This window comes from Strigops habroptila, unplaced genomic scaffold (genome assembly GCF_004027225.2).
Source record: "Strigops habroptila isolate Jane unplaced genomic scaffold, bStrHab1.2.pri NW_022045639.1_ctg1, whole genome shotgun sequence".
NCBI lineage: Eukaryota > Metazoa > Chordata > Aves > Psittaciformes > Psittacidae > Strigops > Strigops habroptila.
The window spans coordinates 96,105-108,302 of NW_022651115.1; the positions used below are offsets into that span (position 1 = coordinate 96,105).

The following is a 12,198-nucleotide window of genomic DNA, read 5'->3' on the forward strand; positions in this document are numbered from 1 at the left end:
ACCCTTTTTTCTTAGATTCTCTCCTTCAATCCAGTCCTCCATTACATCTTCCAAAAACACAAATCATAGAATCATAGAATCATAGAATAGTAAGGGTCGGAAAGGACCTTAGAATCATCTAGTTCCAACCCCCTGCCATGGGCAGGGACACCTCGCACTAAACCATGTGGCCCAAGGCTCTGTCCAACCTGGCCTAGAGACGATATTCATTTCATCCATCAACCTCCCACTTATCTACCCCACTGTCCCTCCAGCCAACCATGGGTCCAGACAAACACACAAAACAGCAAGTTCCTCAAGTCATCTCGGATTCCAACCATCTATTGCGGCAGTCATTCATCCAGACAGCACTGGAGACCCCTTCGACCCTCCATGCACCCAATTAATGAATCCACACATCCATGAATCCATGCATCCATGCATCCATGCATGGATCCACCAACTATCCATCATCCATCCATCCAGCCAGCCAGCCAGCCATCCATCCATCCATCCATCCATCTATGCTCAACTACCCCTCCATCCTTCCAAGCTATCACACACCCATCCTTCCATTGATCCCCACATCACCACCCACCACCTTTCCTCCGTTACTAAGGGACAAGCACGGGCCCTCCCCAGGCTTCTCCCCACCACAAAAGGTGGTTCAGTAGGGCTGGTGCCGGAGCCCACTCACCTGTGACAGTGTCGGTGGAGACGGGGCCCAGCCGTGTGCGACCCCACAGCCCGTACAGGTTGAACTTGTAGCGGCGGGACGGGGACAGCCCCGGCACCGTCAGCGTGCGGGAACCCCCGTCCACGGGCAGCACCTGGGGCTGGCCTTGTGCATCCCGGTACTGCAGCGTGAAGGAGTCAAAGGTGCCCTCGGGGACGCTCCACTCCAGCTGCACGGAGTCAGACGTGACGTGAGGGGCCTTCAGCTCGCCCAGCACTGGCTGTGGTGCTGCTTCCTCCTCTTGGGGAGCTGGGGATGCAATCGAGAGGAAACAGTGCAGGGCATGAACAAGTGTATGTGCATGCATGCATCCATCCATCCATCCATCTATCCATCCACCCAAACCTCCATCCGTCCATCTGTCCGTTTGTCCGTTCGTCCATCCACCCAACCGTCTGACCGTCCATCCATCCATGCATGCATGCATCCATCCATCCATCCATCCATCTATCCTAGCAGCCAGGCATCCATCCTATCTGGCAGCCATGCTGCTATCAGGACCATTCAACCACTCATTTCATGATCAGACACAAACTCCACCATCTGCCTTCTGTATATTCAGTCATTGATTCAGCACAGTCAAACCTGGCTTTGAAGACTTTCAGGGTTGGTCAAACATCCATCAACCCAATCATCTAATGGTGTATCCATTCATCCATTCAGCCCTCCATGCATTCCATAAGCATCCCGCTCTCCAGTCACTCAACAAACCATAGTTCTGTTTATTCATCCTTCTACTCATGAATCATTTCTTCCATCAATCCATCCATGCACCCACCCATCAACCATCTGTCCATGCATCCATCCATCCATCCATCCATTCCTCTTCCTTAAATTCTCTCCTTCATTCCTCCATTACATCCTCCAAAAACACAAACATTCATTTCATCCATCAACCTCCCAATTACCCACCTCACTGTCCATTCAGCCAACCATGGACACGACCAAACATGTAAAATGCAAGTCCATCAACTCATCTCTGCATCCAAACGGCATTCACTGCCATCGTTCATTGAGACAGCACGTAGTCGATCAATGCTCCATACACTTAAAGATTAATCCATCCACCCATCCATCCATCCATCCATCCATCCATCCAACCATCCGTCCATCCATCCATTCATCCATCCCTGTGTCCATCAGTCCATACATCCTTCTATTCATTCATCCATCCATGCAGACATCTATCTGTCCAATCACCCATTCTCCATCCATCCATCAACCCATGCATCTGACCATCCTTCATGCGACCAGCCATCATAAATCAATACATCCATCCATCTATGCTCAGCTACCCCTCCATCCTTCCAAGCTATCACACCCCCATCCTTCCATTGATCCATCCTTTCCCACATCACCACCCACCACCTTTCCTCGCTTGCCAAGGAACAAGCACGGGCCATGCCCAAGCTTCTGTCCACTACGAAACATGGTTCAGCAGGGCTGGTGCCGGAGCCCCCTCACCTGTGACAGTGTCGGTGGAGACGGGGCCCAGCTGTTTGCGACCCCACAGCCCGTACAGGTTGAACTTGTAGCGGCGGGACGGGGACAGCCCCGGCACCGTCAGCGTGCGGGAACCCCCGTCCACGGGCAGCACCTGGGGCTGGCCTTGTGCATCCCGGTACTGCAGCGTGAAGGAGTCAAAGGTGCCCTCGGGGACGCTCCACTCCAGCTGCACGGAGTCAGACGTGACGTGAGGGGCCTTCAGCTCGCCCAGCACTGGCTGCGGTGCTGCTTCCTCCTCTTGGGGAGCTGGGGATGCAATCGAGAGGAAACAGTGCAGGGCATGAACAAGTGTATGTGCATCCATCCATCCATCCATCCATCTATCCATCCATCCAAACCTCCATCCGTCCATCCGTCCGTTTGTCCGTTCGTCCATCCACCCAACAGTCTGACCGTCCATCCATCCATGCATGCATGCATGCATGCATTCATCCATCCATCCATCCATCCATCCATACATCTATCCTTCCATCGATCCATCGATCCATCCATCCATCCATCCATCCATCCATCCATCCATGCATCCATCCATCCATCCATTCCTCTTCCTTAAATTCTCTCCTTCATTCCTCCATTACATTCTCCAACAACACAAACATTCATTTCATCCATCCGCTCCCAATTACCCACCTCACTGTCCATTCAGCCAACCATGGACATGACCAAACATGTAAAATGCAAGTCCATCAACTCATCTCTGCATTCAAACGGCTTTCACTGCCATCGTTGATTCAGACAGCACATAGTCGATCAATGCTCCGTACACTTAAAGATTAATCCATCCATGCATACATGCATCCATCCGTCCAATCATCCATCCATCCATGCATGCATGCATTCATCCATCCATCCATCCATCCATCCATCCATCCATCCATCCATCCATCCAACCATCCATCCATCCATCCATGCATCCATCCGTCCAATCATCCATCCATCCATGCATGCATGCATTCATCCATCCATCCATCCATGCATCCATCCGTCCAATCATCCATCCATCCATGCATGCATGCATTCATCCATCCATCCATCCATCCATCCATCCATCCATCCATCCATCCATCCGTCCATCCATTCATCCATCCCTGTGTCCATCAGTCCATACATCCTTCTATTCATTCATCCATCCATGCAGACATCCATCTGTCCAATCACCCATTCTCCATCCATCCATCAACCCATGCATCTGACCATCCTTCATGCAACCAGCCATCATAAATCAATACATCCATCCATCTATACTCAACTACCCCTCCATCCTTCCAAGCTATCACACCCCCATCCTTCCATTGATCCATCCTTCCCCACATCACCACCCACAACATTTCCTCCCTTGATCAAGGGAGAAGCACGGGCCATGCCCAAGCTTCTGTCCTCTACAAAACTTGGTTCAGCAGGGCTGGTGCCGGAGCCCCCTCACCTGTGACAGTGTCGGTGGAGACGGGGCCCAGCCGTGTGCGACCCCACAGCCCGTACAGGTTGAACTTGTAGCGGTGGGACGGGGACAGCCCCGGCACCGTCAGCGTGCGGGAACCCCCGTCCACGGGCAGCACCTGGGGCTGGCCTTGTGCATCCCGGTACTGCAGCGTGAAGGAGTCAAAGGTGCCCTCGGGGACGCTCCACTCCAGCTGCACGGAGTCAGACGTGACGTGAGGGGCGTTCAGCTCGCCCAGCACTGGCTGTGGTGCTGCTTCCTCCTCTTGGGGAGCTGGAGATGCAATTGAGAGGAAAGAATGCAGGGCATGAACAAGTGTATGTGCATCCATCCATCCATCCAACCATCCATCCGTCAATCTACCCACCTATCCATCCATCCAAACGTCCGTCCGTCAATCCATCCGTTTGTCCATTCGTCCATCCATCCAACCTTCTTACCGTCCATCCATCCATGCATGCATGCATGCATGCATTCATCCATCCATCCATCTATCCATCCATCCATCAATCCATCCATCAATCCATCACCCTCCCTTCCATCTTTCCTTCCAGCCATGCACCTATAAAGTCCTATCAACCGCTCAAGACTGGATCAGTGACATACTCAAACATGCACCATTTCACCACTCTTGCATCGATGTATCTATTCATCCATCCAACCCTCAGTGCATCCATTGGGATACAGCTGTTCAGGCATCCCGTATTCCCTGGCTCCATCTACTCATCCTTCTGCTTTTAAATCCAAGTTGATCCATCCATCGATCCATCCGTGCACCCATGCTAAAGGCAGCCATTCTGCTCTGAATACTTTTCAACCGCTCAACACACGATCAGGCACAAGCTCCACCATCTGCCTCCTCTACATACAATCACTGATTCAGCAAAGTCAAACCTGTCCTTGAAGACTTTCAGGGTCGATCAACCATCCATCAATCCAATTATCTATTGGTGTATCCATTCATCCATTCAGCCCTCCTGCATTCCATTACAATCCAGCTCTCCAGGCATTCAAAAAACCATAGTTCTGTTTATTCATCCTTCTACTCATAAATCCTTTCTACATCCATCCACCCATCCACACGTCCATCCATCCATCCATCCATGAATCCATCCATCCATCCATCCACCCTTTTTTCTTAGATCCTCTCCTTCAATCCAGTCCTCCATTACATCTTCCAAAAACACAAATCATAGAATCATAGAATCATAGAATAATAAGGGCTGAAAAGGACCTTAGAATCATCTAGTTCCAACCCCCTGCCATGGGCAGGGACACCTCGCACTAAACCATGTGGCCCAAGGCTCTGTCCAACCTGGCCTAGAGACGATATTCATTTCAACCATCAACCTCCCACTTATCTACCCCACTGTCCCTCCAGCCAACCATGGGTCCAGACAAACACACAAAACAACAAGTTCCTCAAGTCATCTCTGATTCCAACCAACTATCGCTGCAGTCATTCATCCAGACAGCACTGGTGACCCCTTCGGCCCTCCATGCACCCAATAATGAATTAACACATCATGAACCCATGCATCCATGCATCCATCCACCCATCCATCCAACTATCCATCATCCATCCATCCATCCACCCATCCATCCAACCATCCATCTATCCATTAAAAATTAATCCATCCATCTATCCATTCATCCATCCATCCATCCATCCATCACTGTATACTCAACAAGCCCTCCATCCTTCCAAACTATCACACACCCATCCTTCCATTGCTCCCCACATCACCACCCTCCACCTTTCCTCCCTTGCCAAGGAACAAGCACGGGCCATGCCCAAGCTTCTGTCCTCTACAAAACGCGGTTCAGCAGGGCTGGTGCCAGAGCCCCCTCACCTGTGACAGTGTCGGTGGAGACGGGGCCCAGCCGTTTGCGACCCCACAGCCCGTACAGGTTGAACTTGTAGCGGCGGGACGGGGACAGCCCCGGCACCGTCAGCGTGCGGGAACCCCCGTCCACGGGCAGCACCTGGGGCTGGCCTTGTGCATCCCGGTACTGCAGCGTGAAGGAGTCAAAGGTGCCCTCGGGGACGCTCCACTCCAGCTGCACGGAGTCAGACGTGACGTGAGGGGCGTTCAACTCGCCCAGCACTGGCTGTGGTGCTGCTTCCTCCTCTTGGGGAGCTGGGGATGCAATCGAGAGGAAACAGTGCAGGGCATGAACAAATGTATGTGCATCCATCCGTCCATCCATCCATCCGTCCATCCATCCATCCATCCATCAATCCGTCCGTCCGTCCGTCCATCCATCCATCCATCCATCCATCCATCCATCCATCCATTCATTCCTCTTCCTTAAATTCTCTCCTTCATTCCTCCATTACATCCTCCAACAACACAAACATTCATTTCATCCATCCGCTCCAAATTACCCGCCTCACTGTCCATTCAGCCAACCATGGACATGACCAAACATGTAAAATGCAAGTCCATCAACTCATCTCTGCATCCAAACGGCTCTCACTGCCATCGTTCATTCAGACAGCACATCGTCGATCAATGATCCATGCACCTAATGATTAATTCATTCATGCCTCCATGCATCCATCCGTCCATCCATCCATCCATCAATATACCCATCTATCCATCCATCCAAACGTCCGTCCATCCATCCATCCGTTTGTCCGTTCGTCCATCTATCCAGTTTCTGACCGTCTAACCATCCATCCATGCATGCATGCATGCAGTCATCCATCCATGCATGCATGCATCCATCCATCTATCCATCCATCCATGCATCCATTCATCTGTCCATCCCTCCATTAATCCATCCATCCGTCCATCCATGCATCCATCCATCCATCCATCCCTCCATCACTCCATCCATCCATCCATCCATCCATCCGTCAATCCATCGTTCCATCCATCAATCCATCATCTTCCCTTCCGTCTTTCCTTCCAGTCATGCACCTATGAAGTCTTATCAACCGCTCATTACTGGATCAGTGACATACTCAAACATGCACCATTTCACCACTCTTGCATCGATGTATCTATTCATCCATCCAACCCTCAATGCATCCCATTGGGATACAGCTGTTCAGGCATCCCGTATTCCCTGGCTCCATCTACTCATCCTTCTGCTTTTAAATCCAAGTTGATCCATCCATCGATCCATCCATGCACCCATGCTAAAGGCAGCCATTCTGCTCTGAAGACCTTTCAACGGCTCAACACACGATCAGGCACAAGCTCCACCATCTGCTTTCTCTACATACAATCACTGATTCAGCAAAGTCAAACCTGTCCTTGAAGACTTTCAGGGTCGATCAACCATCCATCAATCCAATCATCTATTGGTGTATCCATTCATCCATTCAGCCCTCCTGCATTCCATTACAATCCAGCTCTCCAGGCATTCAAGAAACCATAGTTCTGTTTATTCATCCTTCTACTCATAAATCCTTTCTACATCCATCCATCCACACGTCCATCCATCCATCAACATATCCATCCATCCATCCATCCACCCTTTTTTCTTAGATCCTCTCCTTCAATCCAGTCCTCCATTACATCTTCCAAAAACACAAATCATAGAATCATAGAATCATAGAATAGTAAGGGTTGGAAAGGACCTTAGAATCATCTAGTTCCAACCCCCTGCCATGGGCAGGGACACCTCGCACTAAACCATGTGGCCCAAGGCTCTGTCCAACCTGGCCTAGAGATGATATTCATTTCATCCATCGACCTCCCACTTATCTACCCCACTGTCCCTCCAGCCAATCATGGGTCCAGACAAACACACAAAAAAGCAAGTTCCTCAAGTCATCTCTGATTCCAACCATCTATCGCTGCAGTCATTCATCCAGACAGCACTGGTGGCCCCTTTGACCCTCCATGCATCCAATAATGAATCCACACATCCATGAATCCATGCATCCATGCATCCATCCACCCATCCATCCAACTATCCATCATCCATCCATCCATCCACCCATCCATCCAACCATCAATCTATCCATTAAAAATCCATCCATCCATCCATCCATCCATCCATCCATCTATCCATCCATCAACGTATACTCAAGAAGCCCTCCATCCTTGCAAGCTATCACACCCCCATACTTCCATTGATGCCCACATCACCACCCAACACCTTTCCACACTTGATCAAGGGACAAGCACGGGCCATACCCAAGCTCCTGTCCACTACAAAACGCGGTTCAGCAGGGCTGGTGCCAGAGCCCCCTCACCTGTGACAGTGTCGGTGGAGACGGGGCCCAGCCGTGTGCGACCCCACAGCCCGTACAGGTTGAACTTGTAGCGGCGGGACGGGGACAGCCCCGGCACCGTCAGCGTGTGGGAACCCCCGTCCACGGGCAGCACCTGGGGCTGGCCTTGTGCATCCCGGTACTGCAGCGTGAAGGAGTCAAAGGTGCCCTCGGGGACGCTCCACTCCAGCTGCACGGAGTCAGACGTGACGTGAGGGGCCTTCAGCTCGCCCAGCACTGGCTGTGGTGCTGCTTCCTCCTCTTGGGGAGCTGGGGATGCAATCGCGAGGAAACAGTGCAGGGCATGAACAAATGTATGTGCATCCATCCGTCCATCCATCCATCCATCCGTCCATCCATCCGTCCATCCATCAATCCATCCATCTATCCTTCCATCCATCCATTCATCCATCCATCCATCCATCCATCCGTCCGTCCGTCCATCCGTCCGTCTGTCCATCCATCCATCCATCCATCCTAGCAGCCAGCCATCCATCCTATCTGGCAGCCACGCTGCTATCAGGACCATTCAACCTGTCAATCCATGATCAGGCACAAACTCCACCATCTGCTTCTGTACATTCAGTCATTGATTCAGCATAGTCAAACCTGGCTTTGAAGACTTTCAGGGTTGGTCAAACATCCATCAACCCAATCATCTAATGGTGTATCCATTCATCCATTCAGCCCTCCATGCATTCCATAAGCATCCAGCTCTCCAGTCACTCAACAAACCATAGTTCTGTTTATTCATCCTTCTAATCATAAATTCTTTCTTCCATCCGTCCACCCATCCACACATCCATCCATCCATCCATCCATCCATCCATCCATCCATCCATCCATTCCTCTTCCTTAAATTCTCTCCTTCATTCCTCCATTACATCCTCCAACAACACAAACATTCATTTCATCCATCCGCTCCCAATTACCCGCCTCACTGTCCATTCAGCCAACCATGGACATGACCAAACATGTAAAATGCAAGTCCATCAACTCATCTCTGCATCCAAACGGCTATCACTGCCATCGTTCATTCAAACAGCACATAGTTGATCAATGCTCCGTACACCTAAAGATTAATCCATCCATGCATCCATGCATCCATCCGTCCAATCATCCATCCAACCATGCATGCATCCATCCATCCATCCATCCATCCATCCATCCATCCATCCATCCATCCATCCATCCATCCATCCATTCCTATGTCCATCAGTCCGTACATCCTGCAATTCATTCATCCATCCATGCAGACACGCATCTCTCCAGTCACCCATTCTCCATTCATCCATCCTTCCATCCATCAACCCATGCATCTGACCATCCTTCATGCAACCAGTCATCATAAATCAATACATCCATCCATCTATACTCAACTACACCTCCATCCATCCAAGCTATCACACCCCCATCCTTCTATTGATCCCCACATCACCACCCACCACCATTCCTCCCTTGACTAAGGGACAAGCACGGGCCCTGCCCAAGCTTGTATCCACCACAAAAAGTGGTTCAGCAGAGCCCCCTCACCTGTGACAGTGTCGGTGGAGACGGGGCCCAGCCGTTTGCGACCCCACAGCCCGTACAGGTTGAACTTGTAGCGGTGGGACGGGGACAGCCCCGGCACCGTCAGCGTGCGGGAACCCCCGTCCACGGGCAGCACCTGGGGCTGGCCTTGTGCATCCCGGTACTGCAGCGTGAAGGAGTCAAAGGTGCCCTCGGGGACGCTCCACTCCAGCTGCACGGAGTCAGACGTGACGTGAGGGGCGTTCAGCTCGCCCAGCACTGGCTGTGGTGCTGCTTCCTCCTCTTGGGGAGCTGGGGATGTAATCGAGAGGAAACAATGCAGGGCATGAACAAATGTATGTGCATCGATCCATCCATCCATCCATCCATCCATCCATCCATCCATCCATCCATCCATCCATCCATCAATATACCCATCTATCCATCCATCCAAACGTCCGTCCATCCATCCGTTTGTCCGTTCGTCCATCTATCCAGCCTTCTGACCGTCCAACCATCCATCCATGCATGCATGCATGCAGTCATCCATCCATGCATGCATGCATCCATCCATCTATCCATCCATCCATGCATCCATTCATCTGTCCATCCCTCCATTAATCCATCCATCCGTCCATCCATCCATCCCTCCATCACTCCATCCATCCATCCATCCGTCAATCCATCGTTCCATCCATCAATCCATCAATCCATCACCCTCCCTTCCATCTTTCCTTCCAGCCATGCACCTATGAAGTCCTATCAACCGCTCAATACTGGATCAGTGACATACTCAAACATGCACCATTTCACCACTCTTGCATCGATGTATCTATTCATCCATCCAACCCTCAATGCATCCCATTGGGATACAGCTGTTCAGGCATCCTGTATTCCCGGGCTCCATCTACTCATCCTTCTACTTTTAAATCCAAGTAGATCCATCCAACAATCCATCCATGCACTCATGCTAAAGGCAGCCATTCTGCTCTGAATACTTTTCAACCGCTCAACACATGACCAGGCACAAGCTCCACCATCTGCCTCCTCTACATACAATCACTGATTCAGCAAAGTCAAACCTGTCCTTGAAGACTTTCAGGGTCGATCAACCATCTATCAATCCAATCATCTATTGGTGTATCCATTCATCCATTCAGCCCTCCTGCATTCCATTAGAATCCAGCTCTCCAGGCATTCAAGAAACCATAGTTCTGTTTATTCATCCTTCTACTCATAAATCCTTTCTACATCCATCCATCCATCCATCCATCCATCCATCCATCCATCCATCCATCCATCCATCCATCCACACATCCATCCATCCAACCATCCATCCATCCATCCATCCATCCATCCATCCATCCATCCATCCATCCATCCACCTATACTCAACAACCCCTCCATCCTTCCAAGCTATCACACCCCCATCCTTCCGTTGATCCCCACATCACCACCCACCACCTTTCCTCCCTTGCCAAGGAACAAGCACGGGCCCTGCCCAAGCTTCTGTCCACTACAAAACGCGGTTCAGCAGGGCTGGTGCCAGAGCCCCCTCACCTGTGACAGTGTCGGTGGAGATGGGGCCCAGCCGTTTGCGACCCCACAGCCCGTACAGGTTGAACTTGTAGCGGCGGGACGGGGACAGCCCCGGCACCGTCAGCGTGCGGGAACCCCCGTCCACGGGCAGCACCTGGGGCTGGCCTTGTGCATCCCGGTACTGCAGCGTGAAGGAGTCAAAGGTGCCCTCGGGGACGCTCCACTCCAGCTGCACGGAGTCAGACGTGACGTGAGGGGCGTTCAGCTCGCCTAGCACTGGCTGCGGTGCTGCTTCCTCCTCTTGGGGAGCTGGGGATGCAATCGAGAGGAAACAATGCAGGGCATGAACAAGTGTATGTGCATCCATCCATCCATCCATCCATCCATCAATCCATCACCCTCCCTTCCATCTTTCCTTCCAGCCATGCACCTATGAAGTCCTATCAACCGCTCAATACTGGATCAGTGACATACTCAAACATGCACCATTTCACCACTCTTGCATCGATGTATCTATTCATCCATCCAACCCTCAATGCATCCCATTGGGATACAGCTGTTCAGGCATCCTGTATTCCCGGGCTCCATCTACTCATCCTTCTACTTTTAAATCCAAGTAGATCCATCCAACAATCCATCCATGCTCTCATGCTAAAGGCAGCCATTCTGCTCTGAATACTTTTCAACTGCTCAACACATGACCAGGCACAAGCTCCACCACCTGCCTCCTCTACATACAATCACTGATTCAGCAAAGTCAAACCTGTCCTTGAAGACTTTCAGGGTCGATCAACCATCCATCAATCCAATTATCTATTGGTGTATCCATTCACCCATTCAGCCCTCCTGCATTCCATTACAATCCAGCTCTCCAGGCATTAAAGAGCCCAAAGTTCTGTTTATTCATCCTTCTACTCATAAATCCTTTCTACATCCATCCATCCATCCATCCATCAACACATCCATCCATCCATCCATCCACCCTTTTTTCTTAGATCCTCTCCTTCAATCCAGTCCTCCATTACATCTTCCAAAAACACAAATCATAGAATCATAGAATCATAGAATAGTAAGGGTTGGAAAGGACCTTAGAATCATCTAGTTCCAACCCCCTGCCATGGGCAGGGACACCTCGCACTAAACCATGTGGCCCAAGGCTCTGTCCAACCTGGCCTAGAGATGATATTCATTTCATCCATCGACCTCCCACTTATCTACCCCACTGTCCCTCCAGCCAACCATGGGTCCAGACAAACACAC

The 12,198-nt window shown here is 50.9% G+C and overlaps 1 protein-coding gene across 1 annotated transcript in view; it reads right to left on the bottom strand.

Moving 5' to 3' along the window:
- TNXB (tenascin XB) overlaps positions 1-12,198 on the bottom strand; it is a 64,431-nt gene that overhangs the window by 18,011 nt on the left and 34,222 nt on the right. Inside the window, exons 20-26 of the mRNA XM_030475477.1 lie at positions 10,960-11,247; positions 9,424-9,711; positions 7,873-8,160; positions 5,513-5,800; positions 3,645-3,932; positions 2,180-2,467; positions 677-964 (exon numbers count right to left, since the gene is read on the bottom strand). Of these exons, the coding sequence (XP_030331337.1) occupies positions 677-964; positions 2,180-2,467; positions 3,645-3,932; positions 5,513-5,800; positions 7,873-8,160; positions 9,424-9,711; positions 10,960-11,247 (2,016 nt within the window). The remainder of the gene's footprint in view (positions 1-676; positions 965-2,179; positions 2,468-3,644; positions 3,933-5,512; positions 5,801-7,872; positions 8,161-9,423; positions 9,712-10,959; positions 11,248-12,198) is intronic.